Source organism: Pomacea canaliculata, linkage group LG1 (assembly GCF_003073045.1).
Source record: "Pomacea canaliculata isolate SZHN2017 linkage group LG1, ASM307304v1, whole genome shotgun sequence".
Lineage (NCBI taxonomy): Eukaryota > Metazoa > Mollusca > Gastropoda > Architaenioglossa > Ampullariidae > Pomacea > Pomacea canaliculata.
Genome location: NC_037590.1, coordinates 26,774,576 through 26,802,554, shown reverse-complemented (window position 1 = coordinate 26,802,554; position 27,979 = coordinate 26,774,576). Strand labels below are relative to the sequence as shown.

General features: G+C 44.0%; 1 protein-coding gene and 1 long non-coding RNA gene across 4 annotated transcripts; both read right to left on the bottom strand.

Moving 5' to 3' along the window:
• Positions 1-31: 31 nt before the first annotated feature.
• On the bottom strand, positions 32-13,464 carry LOC112565847. Of its 3 annotated transcripts, none has more exons than XR_003099504.1 (16): positions 13,030-13,464; positions 9,983-10,145; positions 9,316-9,472; positions 8,846-8,998; positions 8,223-8,320; positions 7,739-7,880; positions 7,160-7,401; positions 6,354-6,427; positions 5,970-6,058; positions 5,468-5,546; positions 3,805-4,269; positions 3,357-3,520; positions 2,950-3,173; positions 2,275-2,512; positions 1,554-1,620; positions 32-767 (listed from the first exon to the last, which is right to left on the bottom strand). It is a non-coding gene; the product is annotated as an uncharacterized LOC112565847 (long non-coding RNA). The 3 variants fall into 3 exon arrangements; XR_003099503.1 differs by having other exon boundaries at positions 9,316-9,475; positions 13,030-13,463; XR_003099505.1 differs by lacking the exons at positions 7,160-7,401; positions 7,739-7,880; positions 8,223-8,320; ... (2 more) ...; positions 9,983-10,145; positions 13,030-13,464 and adding an exon at positions 6,606-6,651.
• A 4,761-nt stretch (positions 13,465-18,225) lies between these two features.
• Positions 18,226-25,467, bottom strand: LOC112573108. Its single transcript, XM_025253150.1, has 5 exons — positions 25,331-25,467; positions 24,485-24,772; positions 20,633-20,743; positions 20,024-20,179; positions 18,226-19,454 (listed from the first exon to the last, which is right to left on the bottom strand). The coding sequence occupies exons 2-5, from the start codon at positions 24,672-24,674 to the stop codon at positions 19,297-19,299; spliced, it is 615 nt and encodes a 204-aa protein (XP_025108935.1). The 5' UTR covers positions 24,675-24,772; positions 25,331-25,467; the 3' UTR covers positions 18,226-19,296.
• Between the last annotated feature and the right edge of the window lie 2,512 nt (positions 25,468-27,979).

Below are 27,979 nucleotides of genomic sequence, written 5' to 3'. Positions count from 1 at the left end.
TACCGGCTTGTTACATGTTCATCCTGGACTTGTCGTACTGTGCAGCGCTGAAGAGCACTAAGCGCTGAGGACAACATCTCAGTTTTCCTGACAGCTAGTCATAGTCTGTAGTCTTTCAATGTGCAATAACTGTTACATATAAAAAGGAACTAAACGAAGTATCTTTTCAAACCAGAAAAAATCACAGCTTAAAGATAAATATTGGTCTATGAGAGAAAATGATCATCTCTAGAATCATGAGCTATGCACGATGCCTCTGACCACTTTACATGCCAGCACATTTTCATTATCTGTCGAGGGTCACACCGACACACACACACACTCTGTCTTGTCAATGTCCCCAAGAAAAGTTAAAGTTCTTCACATTTAGATTTGTTGTTGTATAATATGGAAACATCGCTGGAAATAGTTTAGTTGATCTACGCGGCGAGTTACGGCTCTTGCTGAAAGGTCGGTGCTGAGTTGGACATTACAAAGAAATGGTGAATGGCTCATTAGTCTGCAGAGTGTAAATCATCTCGCAAAACACATCTAGAAACAGTTGACATGACACATCTAGAAACAGGTGTTGACATGACACATCTGGCATGGTAAAAGACAAGCGTGCGACACACTGACACAAGTGTAGGTAGCCGGAGATGCAGACAAGGCGTTGTTGTTGTTGTTGTTGTTGTTGTTGTTGTTGTTGTTGACTCCGTGTTGTCATCAGGTCGGACATCAGGACTGCGCCTTCAGCAGCTGATGCACTCTCGCCCTCTCATGTGTCCCTACAACATTACACATCAGAGACTGGTTCTGTTTGCTCAACACGTGACAGTGTCATCACCAAAATACAGATTTGATTGCATGTTCTTTACACTTTTAGTGTTGTCAAAATTATTGTAAACAAACCTCTCACTTTCACTACGTTCCAGTAAACTCGCACAGACGCACGCACGCAGGCAGCCAAGCAAACACACAATCATCCAGTAGAAGCTAATGGAATGCTTCAGAAAGATAAAAGATATTAGTCACATGGATCTGAAACATATCATTTTCCGACACCGGCGCTATGGTGGGTGGCGACCAGGGGCAACTGGGATGGTACCTCGGGAGAGGGAGATAATCCCTAGTTGTCACAATCTTTGAAATTCCAAGAAGTCAAATCGCCTCCCCTTTCAAAGGAGTAAAAGTAAATTCCGTTTGCACATTACTTTTCAAGCCGTTTTTCTCCATGAGGTTTCCCTCACATCAGAAAGCTTATCAAATTTGACGAGAGAATCCTTTGTTGAAGACATGACCTGTGGGGCGACATGGCGTTCAAGGGCGAGTTCGCCACCTCATGAAAATCGGAATGAATGCTTCTTCCCAAAAGTATTTCTTTCAAAATTTCTACTGTCCAATTTTTATTATTATTAGAAAACAGTATTTCAGTTATTACCGCGCGATGTTATGCCACTCTAGAGAGACCCCACAACTACTTGCTCAAAGCCCCGCATTCCACTAGCGCTCATTGTGATAAGTAAGTACAGTGTAGTGGGTCAGGTACAGACCTCATCTGTTCATGAACTCACATGAAAATGGTTTTCGGAGATGAGTTAAGGACTCCACAAGCTCCTTGTTAGCAAGATACCTGGAAATCTTTAAAATGAAACACATAAACTGTCAGGTCGTTGTAGATAAACATAAATATTGTACAGAAACTTATGTATAGTTAAATCAGTAAACATCAAAAAGAAAACTATATTTTTTATGAGCAAACGACTGCTTGTCGTCCTGACTGTAACGCTGTTGTGACTCACTGATGAACTGACAGGTGTGAGGTGTTCTCTAAATCGTGACCAGAGATAAGATGTCTGCTGTTCACCCGTGCGATCACTTATGTTTTCTCCTTCTACAATGAGTTGTACCGTTACAGAACTAATCGACTATTGACAACAACAACAAACACAGACAACATAAAACCAAAGGGAGACTATCAATATGGTGGAAGTCCTTTGGTCTGCTACAAAGTTTACGACTTTGCACACAAAAGATTTTGTTTGTTTTAAAGTATGTAGTCAACAAACTAAGTCTGACATTATCAGTGTTGTCCATAGGAATGTTATTACCATAGGAATCCCCTGGGAAACGTCCCATGGGATGGGATGGGGTAGAAAAATATGTCCCATGGACAACCCTGGACATTATGTTAACAGTTGCATACCGACATGTAGTGATGTGTATATACATATTACTTTGTTGTCGACTAGGTGTTTATACTCTACACTGGTGCACAACACGAGCGACACCTACCGATGTGTAGTGATGCATTTTTTTCTGAGCTAGACGTGCATGTTGGCACTGGTGCTGGTGTCGCACAATGGGGTCGACAGCCTTCAGTCCTGGCCCTGGTTCCGGTTCCGACGCCCGTTGTCCCCCGGGATGTAGGACGAACTCTGCAGTGCGCAAGACACGGCCCGACGTCATGTCCTGGCCGCCATGACACGCCAGCGCCGGTAACCTCCCCTGCAGGCCCCTCGTGACGCCGACTCTGGGACACGGACTTAGAGATGATACAGCGGCAACAACACCGAGGTGTGTTGGTGATGATAACAAGTTTAATCGGCTCAAACCGCCGTGGGTCGAGTTAATTGAGTATGTAGTGAGTGTGTGTGGTGATGAAAGTGGTAAAATCTGATTTGATGGGAAGATGTGATAATATGGCATGAAAATCCTCGAACTGGAAAATAGTCTCTTGCGTTTTGGTATTACATGGAACTATTTCCTCCTACCAACAGTCACATTGAGGAGGCACGAACAAACGAGCAGACGAGAAGAGAAAAGACTTTACCATGTAAGCTACATTGACTATAGTGGCTAGTCAGCTGACATTTAAAAAACCTACTGTGACATGTGATGTTGTCATTACTTAGGACCAGCCAGTCGAACCATTTAAAAAATAATTACTCAAAAAATATAATTACTCACGGATTTTCCTTTGACCAAAGGCTTTGGTGTGTCCGAGATGGTTGCAAGGCAAGGGCCAGTGACTGCGTGCTGTTGACGGGAGTCAGATGGTCTGCTCGCATGTCTGGACTCAAATATTCTCGCATGTGTGATGTTGCTCCCATCTCGGAGGCATGTGGAAACGAGGCGCTACCTGTGGTGTACTTTGCGGTTGAGACAGACGATAGACAATCTCTCCTGGAATCCTGTGAGACAACAAATCATTTAAGGTTCCGTCTCACGTTTTCAGTCTAAGATCGACGATCATAAGGTATGCTTTCTGTGGGTTACTTTTCCTTATTGTAGATAAAATATTCAAGACATGTTGATGTTTGTTTTGAAGTATGTGTAGTGTCTAGAGGGTCTCAGGTCTCTGCCAGTCCACTTACTTGCACTGTGCATGGCGTGCGCCACGTGACAGTACCGGAAGTGTCTTGGCCACATCCTGGTCTGTGACGTCATTCCTTTGTAGAGGTTTGAGCAGCGGTTGGTGATAGACATCCTCTACCACATGGTCATAGCAAAATCCTTCGCCGATGTAGGAATCTTGTTCCTGCGAACGATATTAGTGGCAATTACAATGTCTTCGGGTATCTTACCAATACTGGGTGTGTGGGTGACTTGTTAAATACAAACATAAATCGTCAAGTCTGTGAACTCCACAATCATTCACACCTACATTCGTATATACATAAATGATTGCACGCATTCACACATTTACATCCACACATACACAAAACGCTACGTAGCTACCCAGCCATCAAATCATCCAATCACTTCCCTTTTTCTCTCTATTCCTCCTCTTTCCCTCTCTGTATCTCTGTCCTACACACCCACCTTATGGATGCGAACGGTGTGGAGGCTGACTTGTCCAGAGGTCGGGGCTGACTGTCTGCTCAAGAAGAGGCTGAGATGATTTCTCAGGGGTGATTTAAAGGTTTCCTTTGCCTCGCTACCCATCATCATCACGTGGTCTGCTCCCTCGCGTAGTCTGTTACACTTGTCTTCATGTCTGTGTTGGCAGCTGAGTTGTATTTGTCTCTGTTGGAATCTTCTTCTGGAATTCCTATGGAATGTGTCTCCTCGTGTGCCTCACCTGTCTCCCTGTCTTGTGAGTCCTGCTGTCAGTCTGTTTAGTGTATCAGATGTCAACCTCACTTGTACGTGAGTTGTCCCCTTCTTCGGTGTCATCCGTCCTCCCATCTTGTGTGTCACTTGTCTTACTCGTATTCCTCTCTTGTGTGTCTGCTTCTTTCCGCTCTTGTGAGTCACTCTCTAATGAATTTTTCCATGTTTCTGGTACTGGATACAAGAGGTAAAATAACAATACAAGAGGTTGAAAACAATGTGGTAACATTAAGTAGGACATAATTAAGGTACTAGTCTGGACCTGTGGACAAGCCAGAAGCCACTTACGTAATTAAAGAGGGTGTGTGTACTGGCTTAGTGAGAGCTTATGTGATCTGATGGCCGTGGCGAGAGGGAACCAAGCGTGACCAGTGGCCAGCGGAGGTGTTTAGGATGTCTGCGGTCAATCAACTGTCTTGACGGTTTCCCTGACGGCTAGACGGACAATAACACCTTCATTTTCGCACCTGCCTGGCAGGACTTACTAGCGTGACCCGGGGAAAAAATTAGTCACCTGTCCCCCACCACCTGTAGGTGTGGCTAGTGGTCAAGGAGAAGAAATCCTGTGTACGTCATCCAACGAAACCGACAAAGACGAGTTGTAGATCGAAGACAGTGAGACATCTGAGGCGCTTTGTTGTTTGTTGTTGTTGTTGTTGTTGTTGTTGTTGTTGTTGTTGTTGTTGTTGCTGCTGCTGTTGCTGCTGTTGCTGTTGTTGCTCACGACACGGGGCTGAAACTTGCTGTGGGGTGGGGGCATTTGCAGCCTGGCATTTGTTCCCACCCATTCAATAAGGGTAATTCATTGGCTCTCGTTTTGCGTATGGTTGAGTGTCCTGGAGAAAGTTGCTTACTCACCATAAGCCCCCTGGACTCTGTGACAATGTTCGTCTATTTACCCCACATTTCATGTCATGTAGCTTCTGTAATGTGAAAAGCACAGCGTGGCTTTTGTTTCTGTGATAGTTCAATTCCCCATTGTACAATTGTGTGTAATACTTTGGACAATTTTCAAAGCTAGAAAGGAGCGGAGGGCTCAGTCCAATACAGGTGTGTAGTTCACTCGTTCAACATGCCATACAGTCGACCAGCTCACTTATTCTGCATGCGATACATTTGATTAAAATCGCTGGTCGTACTGGTTGTCGACCTTAGTTAACTTAATCTAGTTTACCTGATGTTGTTCATTAATTAACCGTAGCCGTTGTCTCGTTATTGTCTCATCTGTCTTGTAACTACTAATTCAAAGCACTGTCAATATCTGGTAAGTAAATTCAGGTGTTGTGCTGTTATTGGTCAGATTACACTGTAAGTAAACACGAGACAAAATAATGAGCAGATCAATGCTTGTCACACAGGAAGCACTACTCACCCTCAGCAGACGTGTGTTGTCCGGCTGGCTGGGCGGCTAGCGACTCCTGGGTGGCGAAGTCTGTTGTGGCAGCCGGCGTCTGCAAGGTGTGCAAGATGAAGACCATCATGACTAATTCAGTGCTGCCTCCACTAGTTGCCGCTGGCTGCATGCTGACACACGTGCATCAGCAAGCAAGTGCTGCCACCAGACCTCAGGGAGGCTTTACTGATCAGATTGTCTCTAACGATTAGGTCGATGACTTTGTCAGCGGTTAACACCCGACAAGCAAGCTGTAGTCGGGTACATCTGCCATTGTAATTGTTATTCATTTTGTCTTTTAAAATATGTTGTAAAGAGCAACTCTGTGTGCGTGTGTCTGTGAGTCACTCTGAGTGAGTATATTAGTGTGTGTGTTAGAGCCACTGAGTGAGTATATTAGCGCTATAATTACACACACACACCACAAGTGATTGTATTATTGTTAGACTGACCCTGGGTATGGTACTGGTATTAGACTCACCCCAAGAGTGCCTCTACCAGAGTCAGATGATGCATGTCCTTCCTCAAAGACAACGACGTGGTGGTCACGTGCCGATGGTCTCGGCGATCCTGGACCGAGATTGTATTGTGAGACACAACGTAACAACAATGTATCCATGAGTAACGTGACACAGAGATGCCTTGTACCCTGTCCTGATATGCCAGGCTTTGCAGTCACGTGCTCATCAATTTAGCGCTAAAAGTAACGTGAACGTATATTTACGTCTGAGCCTTACGTCAGATAGGAACGTAAAGCCGTGGACGTGACCCCATAAAGATGTACATTTTACTGTACGAAGTGACTGTGAAACTTGACATGTAACAAAAAGTAAATTATCATTAAGAATGTATTATTATCCGCTACCTGCGTGGCTGAACTCCAAGCTCTGGCCTCTAGTGTCACCTGAGTGTCGTGACAAGGAGCGGTCAGTGATCCTCCTACAAAGCAAACAGCAAACAAGTTTTTACCACTGAGAGTGACCTCATGGGCTGAGTTTGTCTAGTACCAGAAGACATGGTATTGCATGATTTATGGCAGCAGGAGAATTATGAATGCCAATATGACATTATCTAGTAGAATGTTCAGCGCCATTTGAACACAAGACAGAACATTTACACAGGGGCGCGTCAACTGGAAATAACCGCGAAAACTACGTGCACGTGTGAAGTCTGTCTGATACATTGATACGTGAAGCCTGTGTGACACATGCTGTATTGATACACTATCAGCACAAACTCATTGATGTCAAAGTTATTGTCGCTTGAGATTACAAGAAAGATTAGCACCAGCAACTTTGTGACAGCAAAATGTCACCGCTGAGGACAGGTAGACTAGATACAAACTCTTTCATTTTCGCGCAGAAAAAATCAGAAGCTTTTTCTTAATCTCTTCTTTTAAGTTATTGCAGATGACAAGTGTCGACAAGAAGCTGCTAAGACCAGTTACTTGCTCCTTCAAGACACCAAGTGATTGCTGTACACAGTGAACGTCACATGTCACGTGATGTCCTACGTGTCCTGGCATTCTGTGCTACAGGCTCACGTGTTCTGTCCTAATGTACAGGTGTTGTTCCAAATGCACACACACTCGAAATGATGAGTTTTCATAAATCCACCAGACATCAAGAACCAAAAGCATGAGACAGGAAGTTGTAATTCATATTGACTTACGCTGATGATGAGCTCATGGAGATGAGATGTTCTTCGTCACCGTTGTCTCTGTCATCACAGACGTCTAGCATGTCATCTTCAAAATCGTTAAGTCCTTTGGAGTTAAACTGTTTAGATATAGTTGTTGTGGGGTCAGTTGTAGCATCTAAAAGTCTGCTTCAGCCATGTTTTCATCATATTGTTGTCTGGCTTTCCTGCCGGCTTGTTGGTAGGACTGACTGCAAGGTGTGCAGTCTGGTAGTCTTTAAAACAAACCAAATCATTGCAATGTTTCATTATTAAAAAAAGCTAAATCATAACTAAAGTTTTCGTATCAGAAAGAGCGACTCATAATGTAGGACTCACTTTTTTTGCCTCAAGTATAAGGACACAGACAGCTAGACTCTCTCCTACAGACACACTCAGATTAACTGACTAAACAAAACTGGATATAATGCATAATGGATAATGGATTTCCTTACAAACTCAAGACAAAGCTAGTTACAATGGGGGCCAAGACAAAGCTAGTTACACTAGAAGAGGTCCGGACAAAGCTGTCTACAACTGGGGGACAGGAAAAGTCCTGTCGCTCATACTCACCCAAGACATTGTTGAGCTTAAACTGTGAATCGTTGGACATGGAGGCCCCCATTCGCGAAGACATTCCACCGTCCCGTGTGATGTTCTCCACGTCTGCCCTTGTTCTCGTCCTCAACATCTGCTTTGTGATGTCGGCAGAGCTCTTCTGAAATAAACTTATCTTCAGAACGCATGCACACTAACTTAAATGTAAAACACCAGATCATATCATTTTTAGAAAAGGTAAACTTCTTAATGACAAAAAACTACTATTTCATCTTCTCGTCTTTCCAATGAAAGAAGTGTCATTTCGTGTGTGATGGGGTGGGGTGGGAGTTAGTCGTCGTTAAAAAAATCCGCAAATTGTACAATTGTCTGCCCCCTGTGATTCCTGCATGTGTACGGATGATCGCGGATGGTAAAGTCGGTGACTTTAGTATTTTCTAATGTTAGAAGCAATATTGTTTTCTCTCTTTCCTACCCATCCTGGGGATTCTAGTTCTACCTTTTTCGCTTCCTGTCTTCCCTGAGACTTTGTGTCGCTCGCGCTGGGTGTTCGCTGAGCACTTCGTCTACCAGATCTCGGGCTTTTTCTGGACTTTGCTAAACACAAAAATAAAATATTAATACACACCTACAGACCATCTCATAACGTTTGCCATCATGTGTCCTTGCACTCTCTTTTTTATATAAATTGCTTCCCTTTCATTCAGTCACTTACCTAGAAAGCTCCCGGATGTCAGACACTGCAAACACTTTGTTAGAACAGAACTTTCTCATTCATCTAACCTAAAGTCAACTGTACACCTGGTCATGTAGTAAATTAAGATGGACATCAAGATCTCCAAGGACTACTCGATCAGAACTTACACTATCTGCATCGCTTGTATAATATTCCCTTGAGAGTATCTTGTTAACATGGGTGGCCAGTTACACCGTAACTGTCACCCACATACCCAGTTCTCCAGGGCCAGAAATCGTGTTTGACGCTTTAACATTGAAAACATTTTAACGATATCAACCTCAGTCTCATGTCTCGGGTTTAATAAGTTCGCGAATCTGCGCGAAAACAACGATTTGAAAGCAGCTTATTATTCAGACTGAAGACGAAGCGGTTTGCGATCTTACAGCCATTTCTGTGTGGAGGATGTTTCTGTGAGTCGTGTTGCCGTGATCGTCAGTTGTCGTTTCCTCTCTGTGCGACGATGCAGGCGCGAGGTGGCTGGACGACAGGGCAGCGACGATGGGGTCAGGCGCCTTGAGGGTGGGTTGAGGCGCCGCCTGTGAGAGAACACAAACAAGGGGCTACACTAGTGCCAGACACACCTAACCCTACTCTAGGTCTGCAGTCGAATTAAAGTGAAGACAAGAATCTTACTTAGTGCAAATGTCGAGCATCGAGTTGGCCAAGAAGACGACGAGAAGAGAGAAGAGGATGCGTGATTCAAGGAGTTTGGCGATGAGACGTGGCTGTTGGTGGACAAGACCTGGCTGTGTATGATGCGAACAACATGTGACTGTGGTGGACAAGACTTCGCCGTGTGTTGGGCAACTCGGGGCTGTGTGACGGACAACACGTGGTTGTATGTTGCTCTCACCTGCAACGCGCGGACAGGTGGCTCTGACCGGATGTGACGTGCCCAAGGACAGCTCTGATCACAGAGTTGGGAATGTAGCCGTCAGGAGCAATGATGGGCTTGCGTGTGGTCAGAAACTGCTCCCATGACGTCAGTCGGGCTTCCTCGTCACCACTGGCTGCTGCAAAATCACCCTCGCTACATTTTAGTGACATCACGCATGCTGCTATCTGTCAGACTCACCTCTCGGAGCACAAGTATTGTTTGCAAAATTTATATTTTTTATTTATGTATTTATATCTCATGTTCAACTTTTATGCTCTTTAACAATAATTGCCGGCTGTGCTTTCATTTCTTTGCGGGTTCTGACTATTTCTCTGAAATTCTCTTCCCACACGTCCCTGCAAGTCTGACGACCGTCTCCTAACTAATCCTGTCACCAGAACAACAATACTGTCTACAAGGGCAATTGAGGCAGTGTTACATCATATTTGCTACAAAAGCAAAATTTAATACAGTTAAGTCTCAAAATAATTCCAGGAAAAAAAACACACATATAGTCATACACACTCGAGCTCACACACACACTCACTGGACATTGAAACGCACTGGCAAACGGGATGACATTAAATGTGAGCAAAGCTATACAACAAATGGTCATATCAAGAACCTTAAAACTCAAACAAACCTGTAGCAGGCGCCCTCGGTCCTTTCCATCCCGTTGGTCTGGCTGTCTCTGTGGCTGACGGAGGTTCTTGCTGTGTCCGCCATGACAGTCCGCTGCGAGCGCGTGAAGGGTCGTGAAGGTTCTGAGATGTTGTTACCAGCTTTGTGTAGCTCGACACACTCTTCTGAAACATAAACTCAGAGTCGTGTCAACAGGCTTGGGAAATCGGTGAAAACCTCAACACCTGTTATATTTGCAAGCTGAATTAACCCTTTGTCTGCCCTCAGACCGAGCTTGCTAGTCACATAGTTACACCACGAACTTGTATTGCGGACTGCTGGCAGACGACTTTTTTTTCGCATTTAATTACTAAAACGAGGCTGGTGTATACAAAGCTTCCGGTTTAGTCACATTCATTGTTTAGGCTCGCCGAGACTAACAGCGGTGAACTTCACAAGAGGCTAAGCCTTGGTCTCGGCAGGACAGACAAGTCCACCACACGTCCGTGGTTACACGTTTGTCCTCGTTCTACCCTCCCCTTCGTCACTTCCTCCACCTCCTCGACCTCTTCCTCTTTCTCCCTGTCAATCTCACGCTTTCCTACTTCTCTCCATTCATCTGACAATTTTCATGTCTTTTTACCAAACCAGATAAATTGTTGTCAACAGACTAGGAAATCTGCACATTGCTGGCAAGCTCTGTCATTCTCTCTCTATAGATATAGATATCAAGCCAAATAATATCAAGATTATAATCAACAATCAAGCTGCTTTTTCCGTCATTCACTACCACTATCTTTCTCCCTTTCTCTACATGAATAACTGCTCTCCACTCTGCTATTGATTATTATTATTATTATTGCTATCTCTTTTTTATTTATCTATTTGTTCTCCCTCTCTCATTCGTAGTGGAACTGTTTTTTTTTCGCCTTCTACCTATGTATTTCTATTTATCCATTTGTTTGTCCCTCCTCTGTCGTTCAGGGTGGAATTACCTTTTCTTGTATTTATATGTAGCTAGCTGTTTTTCCTGTCATTCTCTCTCTATCAAGTTTCTTTTCTATTGTTGTGTCAAGCTATGAACGTCTCTGTCCTTCTGTCTATCCGTGCTTTTATAAATTCATCTGCCTATCTAACTGCCTGTCTGGCTGGCTGACTGGATGGATGGCTAGCCTGCTTTCTCAGACCCTGATAAGAGACAGGCTGCCTACCCTGGAGCTGAGGGCGACCCACCCCTGCTGTCAGCCTCCGACTGGAGAATCGACCCGTGGACACGCTGCTGCCCGTCACCATCACCGAGGTAAACTCCATCCTGTGTTTGCCTCTGGGCGCCTGGGCGCTTGATGTTTATCACAGACTCGCCACCTCTGGCACCAGGTCAGAGTGCACCCTTACAAATGACACAGTCACGTGTCAACACGCTCACCAGAACATCAAGATAGTGTTCTTTTACAGAAGAGGAGGAAAATAAAGAAGACGACGACGATGATAGTAAATGTATCAACATGACGATGATTATTATTATAACAAGAAAAGAGTGTGGTATAAAATACATTTTACCAGAGAGTTCAAAGGTGGTGCGACAATGTGCGGACGTTAAAAGCTGCCAAGTAAAATATATTGCTGTTAGCGAGACTGCACGGATTGTTTCATGACATCATTGCACAGAGTTCAGATACAGTTCATGACGAGTTCAGTTTCTCTTGTATGCGACAAACAAGGTTGTTTGAAAACTCAGTCGGCTTGCAATACAATTGTTTTGCATACCAACACATATTTTTTGTCGCCTTCGCTTTGCGTAGTTTCATGAATATTATAAATAAACAACAAATTTCAATAAGCATTAACTTCATGGAAATAAATAATCAGAAGATTAATGTTTTAAAATACTAATATTACAAACCTTAACTACGTCTGATTAGTTTTAAGAGTCTCTCCACTCCTACTCCCTCTATAAATTTATAAAATATTTCTATAAGTTAATACATGTATGTAGAGAGGGGGGAAGCAGATTGATAATTTACCAACATTATTTATCATACATACATTTACTAGACGGGAGGGAAACATGTCCAGAACAGCATATTCCTGCAAAATAAAATTGTCTGTCCCTACATCATCAGCGGCTGCTGTCATGCACTAGGATGGGTGGCTGGTTGCCTGCTGTTGGCTGGCTGGCTGGCTGACTGGGAGAGGGCTACTGCGTGCAAGCTACACGTCAATAATGGCTGATCTTTACAGCAAGGTAAATAATTGTAAAGTCCATGCGTTGTTATGGTAACCACAAATGCATAGCGACGGCGTTCTTCGCTCCCCATGATCGATAAGAGAAGCACACTTGTATTTTCTTGTCGATTTCCAGTGGATAACCGAGTGTGAAGAAGCTCGTCAAGCGTGACAAACAACTGTCTCCCATGGGACTGGCTTGTGATACGTGTACCTTGCACTTCAGTCTTCACAGCAAACAACGAGTGATAATGGCTGCTACCTGGCCTTTACCTGGCCTTTTAGCTCCGTCACCATAAACAGGCTGCATAAACATAATCGCAATGATGGCCGTTGCCATGCGTCCTACTCATCAACATGGTGGACACGATGGTGACAAACAATGTTACATTGCCTGCCCCCCTTCCCTCGTGCCTCCCCTCCCCCACTACTGTCATCTGTCACAGCCTCTTGCATCCAGCAGTACTCATCAATCAAAATTAAAAACAAGTATTTTAAAATATCTAAACAACTCGGGTAATAGTGTATTAGGTTGAATTCTCTTTTATACAGAGGCAAAAGCAGACATTTTTGAAACAGGCATCATCATCATCGTCGTCGTCGTCGTCATCGTCGTCGTCATCATCATCATCATCATCATCATCATCGTCGTCGTCGTCGTCGTCATCATCATCATCATCATCATTACCGCCATTGCCATCATATCTACTGCTGCTATTGAGTACAAAAGGTGCTGACCACACAGAAAATAACAGTATTTAATGTTTAAATTTATTCACAATGGCGCTAGCAGAATGGCATCATGTACAAGAAGGAATGGTGAGAAGAGGGGAAGTAGCTTACCTTGCCGGGCTTCTTTTGCTGCCCCTCCCTCTGCCGAGGTGAGTAGGAGTCACTGATGCGTGTCTCACATTTCGACTCGACTTAATCACGTGGTTGTCATCATCTAATTCAATGACAAGTTTTTCCCTCCCGTCTAATGGAGTGAGGACACAGAAGCTATGGAAAAAGTGAGCGATGGCGAAATCATTTTGTCTGGAGCATTGGCCACAACATCCTCCTCCGGCCTGTGCACGGAGGGAGCAGCTCATACGTCACTGGGCGCTTGAGCCAGTTTGAACATTTCTGACAGGCCTGAAGCATTCAAGCGCCTCATTTCCTTCCTAGCGGCCAAGAGCGCCATGTAAAATTTTAATGACGAGTTCTCACATGTCCCCAGACAGTAAATGAGAACACTTGTCTGCCATCTGGGTGTGGAGACAAGACAGGTACAGACACCTTGACCAGCGTGTACCTGGTCCTGCAGATGGGAAGCGTCGAGGCAGATGAGGACAGTGCTGCAGCCCGAGGGTGAGGCTACATGAAGGAAACAGAAAGACATGGCAACCACTTCTCTGTGATGTCGATGGCTTTCTCTCACTCCTCTCTCACACTCTTTGTCTGAATGTTTGTCTTTCTCTCTCTCTCGCCACATGAAAGGGTGGAATTGTCAAAGGAGTTTTATAACTACGGCGCTGTACAAATTCAGCAAGCGTGTTTTACTGCTGACAGAAACATAAGATCGATTAGACACGGGTGGAGCGAGGTGGGGTGGGGTGGGCAGGGACTGAGAGTCCTAGAGATATGATCCACTGCACGTTGAGCACCCGACCTTCACTTCATCATGTGGCCGGTACAAGCCTCCAACGTTTTGTTTTGCGATCTTTTTCATATACACGATATGTATTGTCACAAAACTCTGTGAATGATTAAGCAACATCTTGAGGGGAGAACATCAAACTGCAATCAACCCCACGTCATGTATCCATTAGTTAAAATATTTGTTTATTTTGCAAAACAAATCAATAACACAGACGACTTTCAAGAACTAAACCAATGATTGGTATTAATTTTAAAAGATATTAAGATCAAAATAAATGAGTTACTGCAAAATATAGTGCTTGAAAATAATAAAATATTAAAGAATATACTTAGATGTTAATAAACATATTATTTACATGAAAGCAGTAAAATAGAAAAAGCGCAAATCTCATTGCTGCACGCCACTGAGCAACATGCATTTTCATTTTAACTTTGAGTTATATCGACAATACGTACGCATTTCAATGATACAAACCTTATTTTTAGTCTGTTCTATGTGTTTTTAAACGGGAAACCGTAACGCATTCTGTAAAAGACAGACGATAAACAACAACACTTGCTTGTACAGCGCAGGAGGTCATGAGGTCATGAGGTCAGGGCTGGTCGGCCACCATGCAGTCAGTAAAATGTCTGCGAGCGGAAGAAATCTCTCCAGGAATGGCTTGTTTGTGTTCTTAAGTCCAATGTTGTCTTTGAATCTCGGCATGAGAACATCTATCATCTATCATCTATCGTACATAAAGTCGTGTTTCTCCAGTATCTGTGGATATACTGACATCGTCATGGCCAGAGTTTGTGCAGTATTTGTATGTAAGTAGACAGCTTGGTAGATCACTTTACTACAGTTTGCAAGTGTATGGATATTATCGTGGATTATATTTCTGGCGTGCATATTTGTCTGGATGCTGATTATGCAGAACTCGAGAAATGCTAGACAGAGTCAGTAGATCATGGTGACTGTAAGTAGATGTGTAGGTCTTTAACTTGTATTTGTTTCTGTTTACATCATGCTTGCTTGCTGTATATTTGCTGGTAAGAATTTCTTTGTCGTCCGTATGGCTTCTCCCTATTTCTATTTTCTTACCCTGGTTTACGTCAAATAGCGGAAATGCATGGATTGTACAAAGTCTCTCTCACCATAACACACACACATGCACGCACGCACGCATGACATGCACCACACTGCTCAACAGTCCTGGTGTAAACTAGCAACAACAAATGAGATTTTTTAAAAATGAAAGCTAATGTCTAAAACAAAATTGACTACACATTTACCATGTAACATTTTATGATCTACAAAATGTTTTGAGAGCAAACGGTGTATCAGACACAACCTGCCCAGGTGGCAAGAACTGAGTTTGAGCGTGTCGCCGACATTGCCCTCTCGATAATCACAATGTTGTGATCACAGTCTCACTGTCCCTGTTTCAGCAAAAAACATGAAACTGTTCTAATCAAATATTTGAGGCGAGGCACTTTCTGGCCCGTGTGCATGAGACAGGAAGGTGGTTTCCCGTCATTCTGCGATCAGCAGCAGCCTGTGTGAAGACACCGTTCGTCAGCAGCACTCAGCCTCAACTCACCCCGACAGGGACACAAGGAAACTGTGAGAGGGTTAAAGGTCAGGGCGAAATTGAGAGAGTTAGCTGGCTTCAACCTTTCATTTTCCCACTTGACATTTGGTGACTTATAGCTAAATTGTGCAATTGTAGTAGTTGGGATTTTATTTTTTACTTGTTTGTATTATTTTCTCACTGGTGGGGAAGTATGTATGTCTATCGAGTTTTAAAACGCATATTTCCTATTATTACCTTACATTTTTATATCCCTTTCATCAGTCATTCAAAATTTTGAACATAAGGTAGAGATACGTAAACTTAAGTTCCTCTGACTGAAACGAAGGAAGAAATATCTACTTGAACACTCAACAGACAAATCGAAAATTACCTATCCCACCAAACTTAATATTACTAATTTTAAAACGCTTGATAAAAATGTTTCAGATTGTATTCCACTATCATCATCATCATCATCAATAATAATAATAATAATAATAATAATAATAATAATAATAATAATAATAATAAAAATAAAAAACAAGGCAGGGATGTTCGACAGTATACTTTGTATACTCGGGTTAATAACTACTTTGTATTCGAAGGCCTTAGAAGTTTTTAGTGAATTTTGACAATCGTTAAACATTTGATGAGATCGAAAAACTGTTTCAGTCACGAAACAAAAAGTTACTAGTATCTTTCGCTTGCTTGTACGCCCTTCAACCCACTGAACATCAAGCCCTGGATTGTGACTAGAGTTTATGAGGAATTTTGGCGGTTTGATGTCAAGACTTTGACTTAAAAGTCCATCTTTACATGGTAGTACAGATGAGACTGGTATGTACACAGCTCAGGTAACCCCGGATTAGAAGGTCGTGTCCAGCAACTGCTCTACTCTTCACGAAAGTTCTGGTGTGAGATGCTCGTACTGATGTAAAATGTGTCAACTGAACATTGGTCAGCTTCAGTTAGCTAATATTTGTTGAAGGCAGAAATCGTTTGACCGGGGAAAGGGAGGAATTTTAGCGTCTTAAGCTAGGCGGAAAAGGGTATTACTTCCCTTGCCTCTATTGCCTCTAGTAAAGACTTCTTGGATGTCGGCGACTAAAAGTACAATATAATGTTAACAAACAAGAAGCACACAGAAGTTCAGTCAAACACTTCCATATTGTTAAAGAGAGATGAATAGATCGTTGGGAGATTTTACTGATTTGATAAAACTGCCCAATTAACAGGAGAACTTTTATGTTTAATTACATACTTATGTAAAAATGCAGAAAGCGTTGAAATCATAATCTTTAGGACAAATTTGTATTCGTCCAATCATTTGTGAAAGCGAGTCATTATTGACTGTTTGTACTTTTGCTCTCCGTATCTCCTGTCTGTTACCAAAAGCGTATTTGTGAACCGAAATGTCAGACTTGTAGAAACCCGTGTGGACATTTGCAAGTTTCCTATTCTCCGGTGCTTCGTCACTATTTAAGAAAGCACTGAGCAAGCGGAGGCAACGTCTATTCGACGGTCTGTAGTCCCTGCAATGTCTGCTCATTAAAGATATTTCCTGACATGTCTGCTCATTAAAGACAGTCCCTGCCTTTAAATCAACTTTTTGCGATGTTTAATTTTTTTTTTTTTAACCTAGTCGAGTACGTTCCTCTCTATTCATTCGGTTTTTCTCTCCAAGATAGTCTTTCGTCCCCGTTTCTCTTATTTGTCGGTTTTGTCGATATTGTTGATTTTAATCATTTCAATTGGTTGTCGTATAGAGCTTCATTTCCTGCGTATCACAATGCCTACAAGCGTGCTCGTACAATGCTGATATTACTGTCAGCATGTTTGACTGATATTCCATGGATGACCAATTATTCTTTGTTCACTGCTTCCGATGACTGCACCGCCCGCCAAATCACAAACATGCAGCAGCATCCAGGGTGAACATCTCATGCTAGCGAAGTGTTGTTATGACTACCGACATGAAATAATGCTGGTAAAGAAAACTGTTTCTGTGGAATTGTGGGATCAAACAACTGCCATCACTCCTTGCCAGTCGTGACAGTCACGTGGTGTACGCACGCGCCAAGCAGGCCAAAGGAGGTCCGGCTCTTCTGGAGGAAATCAATGGGAGGAGGGGAGGGCCGGCGCTATATCGAGACAAAGACAAGGATGTCTTTTCCTGATTTACCAACCAAAATAGGCTGATCAATGTTTCCTTTTCTGAGGGTGGACTTTCTTAAAATACACCTAGTCACCTTTGCTTTGGAAAATTACTTTTAAATTCGCTGTACAATTAAGTAAGAGTGCGAACGCGCGCGTGTGTGTGTGAGAGAGTGAGTGAGTGAGACAGAGAGAGCACTGAGAAAGAAGAAGACAGAAAGGTAAAAGCAGGATGGACCAGGTGTGTGATCGCATGTGTTGCATAACATTTAGGAGTTGGCCTCCGCGTCTTTTGCAATAATGTGCCGCTGCTGACAGTCCGTTAAACTGAACATTCACTTACACACGCTTTCTCATCACACAATGTAAAGTCTCAATGACTTAAGCCAATAATCGTTGTTATTTAAAATGTTGAGATTAGAAGTTTTAGGAGAGAGAGCTATACTTTGCAATACATACATGATGTATACGTGTGAGTGCGTGATGTGAGTAAACTTAGGAACATGTGGAGGTCATCATAGCATGTCAGGTGTGTGAATCTGAGAATATGTCATCGTCATGGTAGTCTCAGGTGTGTGAAATTGGGAACATCTCCGTAGACGGGAGTGATTTCCCCTGGTGTGTTATTACATCAGATGTCACACACACACAAACACGCTCCAGTGACTTTCAACTAGAGACAAGTATCACAACCTATAAATGGGATTCTTTAAACGGGAAAAGATGATTTCAGTGCCATAAGATGAATATATAAATAAATGTGCAAAAAATTTCAAAAGCGTACATAAATAGCATACACTACACTAGGACAAAATCAAAGTAGTCTTATGTCTGATGCTTCATGGACGAGTGATGACACCACCTTTACACAACAGATGACTCTCATGCCTAACAACAGATGCACCCTTGTAAGAATGTATTTTTAAGTTCCTGTTTGATAATTTCATTAGACTTTTTTATCCACACAACTGGAGAGAGATTTTTATACCCTTGCTACACACGTGGGCGGACAACAATACTCTTTGCACCTTCGCCCAAGTGACTTCTGTGTATGTTTAAGGCCTGCAGAAAACAACTTTAACGAACACACATATATTTGTAGAATAGTTTGTCGCATGCGACATTAATTTTGAGTGCAAGCGACAATTATTATACCGGAAACTTCAGTAGTATTGTTTTAGTACACAATTGACTTGTGTATGTGCGTCTCTGTGTTTATAAATATGTGGTGTTTTATGGAGAGAGTTTGTGTACAGAGTGGAGGTCAATGCCCAGAAATGTAGGCGATTATCAACATGTAACAGCCGACAAATGGACGGTCGAGTGCAGACAGCAGACTGTAGACGGTGGCAAGAATAATCGTCGAGTTGTTATCGTTGATGATGTACCCTATGGCCCGAGTTCCTCAAAACTGATCAAGCGTGACGTGTATTGTATGTACAGTGCCGAGCATTTGGTCGTGGTCTGTGTGTCACTTGTTACGCCGCAGCGACAGCAGCAGCAGCAGCAACAGGATTGACAGCAAAAAAGGGAAGAACTCATGGACGAGTCATTATGCGAGATGCAGCTGTCACACACTGCTGTAGTTGTCACACGTGACTGTCACACACTGCTGTAGTTGTCACACGTGACTGTCACACTGCTGTAGTTGTCACACGTGACTGTCACACACTGCTGTAGCGGGTTCGCTTGGAGTCACGCTTGACCGTGTCGTAGCTGTTCCGCATGAGACACAGCAGCAGGAAGCTGACCACCAGACTCAGGCCAGTGGCGATCCAGTGAAGCATGAAGACCACTCGTAGGAGCCCTTACTGAACGCAGGCCACGTGGGCGGCGTCACCAGCCTCGATCTGAATGTCGTCGCGTCCAGGTCTCGCAGTGCGATAAAGCTGATGCCACTTGCTATCCCACACATGGCTGTACATAACAACACACTTTGTAAGCAATCAAGAGGGCTATTGTCGCAAGGTAACAGTCTTATTGTGACAAAGTAACAGTTTTATTGTCACTAATTAGCAGTGTTATTGTCATCAATGTAACAGTCTATAGTCAACAGGTAACAGTGCTCGATGAAGTATGACCACAAGACCAATAGTCATAAACAACAAGAGTAAACAAAAACATTATGATCTTATTTGCTCGGTCACCTGTCCCGTAAACAACTTAAAAGCTACGGATAAAAATAAACAAGAAGTTTTTTGTTGTTGTTAGTGATGTTTGTTGTTGATGGTGGTGTTGGTGTTGGTGGTGGTGGTGGGTGGGTGTTCTTGGTTGTTGGTTAATGCTGTTATTGTTCGTATCAGCACTAAATAGAAAGTGCCGCCTAGCATACAGTCGCCTTTTCCACATGTTAAGTGTCCGTCTGCTCTGTTCACAATGAATTGTTGTCGGCATGTTGTTATGTTGTATGATGAGGACGTGACCGACTGTTGCCGGCCAGGCATGGTGGTGATGTGCAGACAAGAGGTGCGAGCACAGGTACTCACAGGCGAGGAGGACGAAGAGCGACATGGTCAGGTAGAATGGCGGCCGCGGCACGGGGTCACAGCGCCCTGGCCACACGGCGCACAGCAAACTGAGGGCCGCGCCCACCGCCACGCCCACCGCCGCGATCGCACAGCCCACCACCGTCCGCGACAGGTCTGCGACAAACCACACGGGTCACGTGATCACCAGCTCCACTCTCACCCCCACACAATCTTCCATTACGGGGAGAACGAATATAGGATTTAAAAAATAGGAGAGTAATGAAATAAGAGAAGAGAAAAATAAAAAGGTCGAACAGAAGGAGGAAGTGAAAGAAGAGAAGAGGAAGATTTTTAATTCCCACTTTTCCCCATTTTTTCCTTCTTTACTTTCTTTAAATTTCTTGACTTTAAATAGCTCTTTGTACTTCTTAATGTGTAGATGTACAATAACGGATAATTGCAGTATTCCATATAACAGCCTTGCGTCCTCCACGTCTGTTTGTTCTTGACATATTGCAGGCATACAGCTGACAGTCTGTGGATGCTACGAATGGTAGATGAAGCCTTAAATACTGTGACGTACTGCGGCGTACCCTGAAGTACTGTGACGTACTGTGACATACTCACGCAAGCGAAGCCTGAGGTCGTAGTCCAGGTCGCCCTCGTTCTTCTCAATCAGCTGTTGGTAAATGGTCAGGCAGCTGCCGTCCAGTCTAGCGCGCTGGTCAGCGGTCAGGTCTAACCATGGTATCAGAAGGTCAAGATCATTATATTCATCTATGAATGCATTAATAATAATAATAATAGCAATAACAACAACATTTATACAGCGCCTTTCTCTAGCATCAGACTGAATGCACTTGACAGTAACATCGGTTCACTTGTATAAGGCACTACCCCGTCAAGAAGATGTATGTACCCGGTGAGCTGCAGGGAAGATGAAGTCACGATCCAGTGAAGAAAGCAAAGACAAAGATGTGACACAGCAGCGCACAACCGGGCGATAGTCAGTCGCTCAATAATACAGTAAAGACAAGCCAGGTGATCAGTGTGAAAAATACGATGTAGGTAAAAAGTCATCTTAACCAGTGAACAAAACGGAGACTCCCGCAATCACTGACAGCAGGCTATAGAGCGACATCACGAGACATCACTCGACATCACTCGACATCGCTCTCTCCCCAATTAATGTATTAATTTGATTACCACAGAAAATGGATGTCAGATTGAGAAGGATGTAAGTGATGTCTGAGCATATGACACGTGCAGACAATTGTTTGTTCGTAAAACCTGAAATCAACTGTTATCAAATGGATTTGACCAGGTGGTGCTTCCACTTTTACTGATATGAAGATGCATTTAGGGAGAAATTAAAGAATCAGACGAGTTAACAAAAAATAGCATTGTGCACTACTACTGCTAGTATTGTGTGGATTCCTGTATCTATTGTACAACTAATACTTGCATAATTGTTGTCGTAGTACACTTGCTTGTTGTCGTAGTACACTTACTACATTTACTACATTTTCCTGCTAACACTAAGATGCCAGCTATTGGTAAAACCACCACAATACCACCGACACTAAACACCAGAAGGCAAGCGAGACAACTCGTGTTTTGAACCTTAAATCAACTGCAAGAGTTACATCTGAGACTGTGAACTGTGATATGTGACTATGACTATCTCACTATGTATGGTAGTCTCAAGAAATGAGGAGAAAATGTTGTGTACATATATGTGTATATAGAAAGCTGTGGACTCGTGGCTTACACAGCCACCCGACAGAGGCAAGGGCTGACTGCCTGGGGGCTCAAGATGCGGTGGTGATGGTGATGGTGATGGTGGCTGCACCGTGGGCAGAGGCTGCCTTTCTCTTCGATGAGCGATGACAGCGCCATCTCGACTTGTGACAAGCGGCGGGTGCACTCAAGAAGGAGAGTGCTGTGGACCTCGAGTGCTCTAACTCCATTTTGTAGTGCCCGTGCCCGTGTTGGTGGCGCCACAATCTCATTTGGACGCTGTCCCAGCATGCACTCCTCCTGCCTTCCTCTCCGCCTGCCCCAGCTGTGAGAGCTCTAACTCAATCTTTCACGCGAGCTGCCAGAAGCCAAGATGTCTGATGGGCCGCACACGCACCTCGCCAGTCGCTAGCTAGTTAGTACACTTGTACAGTGTACATGTATACAGCATCACAGTCAGCTACATTGTATGTGTAGTTATACATCGGTGTGAAGTGTACATACATGCAGCATCGTAAGTCGTGTACAGTGTACATGTATTCAGTGTCGTACAGTATGTACATTGTACATGTACAGACGTTAGGGTGTACATGAAGTGTCGTACAGTCGTGCGGCTTACCATCCACTTGCCTCTTTTCTAGACCACAGCATGTGAAGTAAAATAAATTATCAATCGATGGCTCTATCAGTCAGTAAATATGTAGAGAGAATAAAAATAAACTGAATAAGTGCAACAATCAGACTTACTTGAGCTCACACACTCAGGGAGAGAGAGAGAAGGAAGATGGGAAGGAAAAAGGAAAGAAAACTCAAAACGTGTGGCTTTTAACAATGCAGCGTTGAAGTAAAGCCCTCGCATTATTGTTTGTCTATATTAAGTCTAAAGGAAACTTACACACATAAAGCCAAGCTTCGAACGTACTACTTCTCAAACAAATTGCTCTTTTCACTGGGACATTGAGTGGGGACAACAATCAGCATACGGGGTGTGTACAGCAGTACAGCAGCCTAGTGAACCACCCTGCAACTATCTGTCTGACGTGCATCGCTCTCAAAACATCTGTGACTAACAACCTAGACATGCTCGGCCTGTGTAGATATTTACAGGCTCCTACATTTCATAGGGTGAACATTGTACGAAAACAAGAAATACAGATGTCCATGTAAACCAGCCTGATGCCAGTAAACAATCCGACAACTGAACTGCTGGCAGCATGGCTCAGTGATGTCTGTCACACGTTCACATGCGTGTCGGGCATAAACAACTTTCATAGCCTACATCATGCCACATCCTTTAGGCAGATTTTTTTCTAAAGAAAGTCTTTACAGTTCCGCCCAGAGTGCAGCACATTAAACAGAATTTACCTGTCTTCTGTTACGCAGGTCACAGCGCGAACTTTATGTATGACGAGCTTTACTAGTGGAGGGCAAAGTTTTCTCATGACTGGGGGAAGCTCAGCTACTTTTTCCGAAAATATGGGTGAACATTACTCTTCCGTCCTGGAGATAAGAGCCTACAACCGTCAGGAGGCACAGGCTGAGTTTAAATTCTTAGATAAGCTTGATTAACATCTACTTTCAGCTCTGTTGTTGACTGACGCCTTCGCAAGTAAACACATCGACATACAGTCAGACAATAGTCATGTTGTCGCTGTAGCTCTGTGCACAGTGGTGTCTCGAGAAGGGAGCAGTCACCCACATTGTCAACAATATTATCTTGCAGAAGAAAACTTGCAGCTTACAACCCCTTGAACCTTTGTGACTGCTTGACAATAAAAAGAAAGAAAGAAAAGAGTGTGCCTTCCTAGGCGCAATAAAGTTGATTATGGGTCTGACGACCTTTGACATGAAGTTACAGGCTACGAAACCCTCGGCAATCATTTGACAGCGGAGCAACCACACAAACTCATCGTCACACAAACACTCACTCGACACGATGTGGCCGACTACATCCTTCATGTCCCGCTGGTGTCATCCACGTGCACACTCAGATAACACCGACAGAAACAGGATGTCAGTGACAGCAATGACGGTGATAGATGCTGTCAGTGTTAACAGCGACATGACAGTGTCTGTGATATGATGCTGTCTATGACAACACGAACTGACAGTGTCAATGATATAATAATGTTGATCATATAAACAGATAATAGCCAATATTCACTGTTCAGAAGAAAACCTTGGGCCGGCGCTTACACGTGTGTGGCGGGCAGGTTATAAGGTTGTGAGTTCCTGGAAGTCTTTGACCATTTACTGGCGCTGTGCAGGAGCCAGAAAACATTGTTTACTTCTGTCTGCTAGCAACTGACATGTCTGGCAGCTCCATACGCCAAATATGTCCAGCGAACTACAATGGTCTAGGAGTGGGTGGGGTAGGAGTGAGTTTTCTCGAATGTTCCGGCTTTTCACCAAACAATTCATCTGCAGTGTGGCTAGAAATTCTGTTTCTAATACTTAATCAGTCAAGCATTCAATTCGTATACAAAGTAGATAAAATACACCTGTTAAAATCTACCCAGGTCCTGTGCTGTTGCTTCCCACCTGTCACTTCACACGTTTGTAGTCCAGCACATTCCTGGAACTCGCAAAGATGGACTCACAGTTCTTGTACTTTGAGACCCGCCCGCTCCTGCCCCGCCAAAATATTCTGGGAATGGTGTGTGTGAGTGTGTGAGAGTGTGTGTGAGTGAGAGTGTGTGTGAGAGTGTGTATGTGTGAGTGAGTGTGAGTTGTACTCACCATCAGGGACTGTATTGTAACACAGTCGCCAGAACCCATAGTGGAAATTGTAGTTCTGCGTGATGGTGGAACTGTAATTTCCTTGCGTGTCCACCCGGTACCACCAGTCCGTCAGTATGCTGACCAGCATCAACACCAGCGCCGCCACCAGCAAGAGCAGGACCACAACAAGCATGCAGAAGTGGCCCATGGTCACACGTTGTCACAAGCAGACGGTCACACACCTGCACGCTGGTCTGGCCAATGTGACGTCAGTGGGCGAGTTGGGTTGGTGGCGGCCAGGTACAACTACAGAAGACAGAAGAGAGGCGACATGTTACCTGTCAGGTGGCGTGGATAAAGTGAGTGGCACAGGGCCATCTGTCAAAGAAAGACCTGTGGTGCTTACCACGGCCTGTGTACTTGACAGTTCACAAGAAAACTGGTGCCGTAGGTAGGCTTAGAACCCTGACACAAACACCCTCGTGACGTCACGCCTTCCTAGGGTATGCAATTTTCCCTCCCTCACCTGCCCTCACCCCAAACATGTCTATAGCTCTTGCCACACCTACACCTTCAGTTCCTTCCTCGCCCTTTCAAAAAGCTATTTTCAAGCGAATGACAGGGTGGGTAAGCACGGAGCACTTACTGTGTTGTCGCAGACGGGGCTACCTTCCTGCGTGACTGTATAGCGCCACCCCACCTCACCCCACCCCGCCCCGAGCTGTTATCATGGCTACTAGGGGAGCTACTGCGCACGCGCACACACACACGTACGTGCTATAGTGTTGACATCTACATTACTCCTCTCCCAGGTTTGTACATTTTCTTGCAAGAACACAATGACTAGACTGGCACTACTCTTACCTGTCCAGAGTGCTTCTGTTGCTGTGACGTACACGGTGCTGCCAGCATACCTGGTCTGTGCAGGCGACAGCGGACAAAGCTACCTGCGCGCCTCACCGCGACACACCGAGGCTGTTGACAGGCACGTGACTCACCGCGCGGGTCAGGACCGGTTTAGGCGATGTCGCCAGGAAGGAGGGAAGATTGGGCGGGGGCGGGGCTGCTGTATTAAAAACAACAACTTTGCACCTGTCCCGGCATGCTTGCTGTACACCGCACCTTCACCTCGCCAGGTCACCATGCTGCAGCTGCACGTGTCGCGAGTGTCATTGTGTCAAGTGTCATCGTGTTTTCTCTATTAATCACCGCTAACCTGCGCTAAGCTTTGCCTCGCAAACATGAATTTCTCTCACGAGACAACAAAATTATTCACAGAGCAATGACGCACACTGTCTGCAACTTCAGGATGATCAACAAATGAGGTTTCCATATTATGACATTAGCGACAAGAAAGTGAGCTTTGTCTTGTCTTCCGCTGTGATGTCTTTATATGTGTAGAGGTGATGATAACAGACCGCTAACCAGTTTGGTTATTACCGTACAATCATAACCGGGGGACACGACTTCACCTGGGCTGATGTCTGCCACTGACTCCCCCAGCTGTGATTTAATTGTCAATGTTTGATCCCGAGTCAAGCTTGGTGTCAGTGCCGCCAAATAATGAAACACTTGTACGCTTGATGTCCCTTCCCTAACTTGACAGGCTGACACCTCACGTTCACCAACAGGGGTACGATGTTTGGATGAGAGGAGAGACAAAAATTGCGATGGTGCCAGCCGCCAAGTGACTGCCTCGCTCGCCCACTGCCTTGTCTCTTCTCCTACCTGCTCTCTGCCAGACGAGCACGAGGTCACGAGGTCATGGTGCTTGCGGTCTCCAGACTCACTTTGTCAGGTCAGGTGCTACTTGCAACAAAGCCAGCAGTAGATACGGGACAGTGGTCTTTCCACTCATTGTGGTTTTTCAAAGAGACATTCTGCAGGCAGCCCTATGAACAACAAAACAAACAAAACTACTTTCTACTTATTAAATCCACTTATTAAATGTGATGTTGCCTGGATTACGGTTTTTCAAATGAATTGTGCCGCTGGCAGCAACTTTTGGTGACCAATCTTTCCTTCTATATGGCATTCTACGGAGCTTCTATAGCACTCTTTCAATCAATTTTATTTATATGTTGCTGTACATTGTGTCTGCATATTTCTGTATATGTGTGTTATAAAGGTGCATGTGATGCCTGTCCTAAAGGTGGCTCTTGCACCTGTGTGTAAAGCGCTGTGAGTCCGGCTGATGCTAGTAATAAAAATGAGTAATAAAAATAATTTATTATTATTATTCTTTTAAACGAGAAAGAATATCTACGAAGAAGGACTGGGGGCTGAGCGTGCAGCGCTGACCTGTGATGAGCTGTGTCACGCCCTCTCATGTGTCATGTCCACTCTTGCCACAAATGAGTTTATCATGCTCAGACAGGCATGGCAAGGATGTCTTGATTGGGGCAATGTGGCCTGAGGGAGGCTTTACATTAGTCAACCACAGCAAAGTCTCTTTCTTCATGTTCCACCAGCGTTTGCTTGTCTGCACGCTACACAGTTCACCTTCGTCTGAAAGCATCTCTCTAGTCATGTGATGCACTGCTGACATTTTTATCGCCGTCTAAAGTGATACTGTGACTATTTCTCTCTTTCAGCTGACACCATCTCACTTTTTTTAACGGACACGCAGGAACTTTCTCTCTCTCTACTGACACTGGGTTTTTTTCACACTCATATAGAGTACACAGAGAGCACACATGCCGGGTACCCGTACCCAAGAAGTTAATTGTACAGAGTGTGACTCAAGTCTGGTGCCTGTGTCCAAGAAGACAATGATACTCGAGTGAAACAAGAACCAGGGACTCTCTCCCCACTCACCCCTTCCAGAACTAAAGTCCCCATGCAATGCCACCCTAGGCCGACATAACGGTAGTCGGGAGTCGTCTCCACTTGCACGAGGGATGAGGACCATGGACGTAGATGTAGGTGGACTGATGTCTGTCTGCCGAGACTCACTCTTGGCCTCTTGAAAAGTTCTCCGCGGTCAGTCTCGGCGAACCGAGAAGACGACCTGACTTCCGGAAGAACAGCGCGAAGATAGTATTTAACAAGACTTTTGCTATCAATGATATAATTATCGTAAGCGTATTGCTTTGTTGTAACCAAACTTGTGCCTATTTAGAACACATACAATTAAAATTTTTTAATATCCTGATAGTGCTGTTTTGTTTTTGGTGTGATAGTAACCTTTTTGAGCTTCAACACCCCTTTTAATGTTTCCCACCCTTTTTTACTTTTTGGTTATTTATTATGTTGGTCTTTAAAAATATATCATGTTTATAAGAATTAGGAAGTTTTATTCCAAAACCTTTAAACTTACAACTACTTTTTGCCGTGATATAGCCATAGTTGCTAGCACGGCATAAAACACAAACAAACAAACAATTCAAAGCGTCTTGAACAAATCTTGACTCTCAATGGACTGAAACTTTTGTCTGAACTGCTGTACTCTATAGCAGGAATGAGAGCTCTTGCCCTTTCGATATGCCTGCCCATGGAAGCAAAAACATCTTT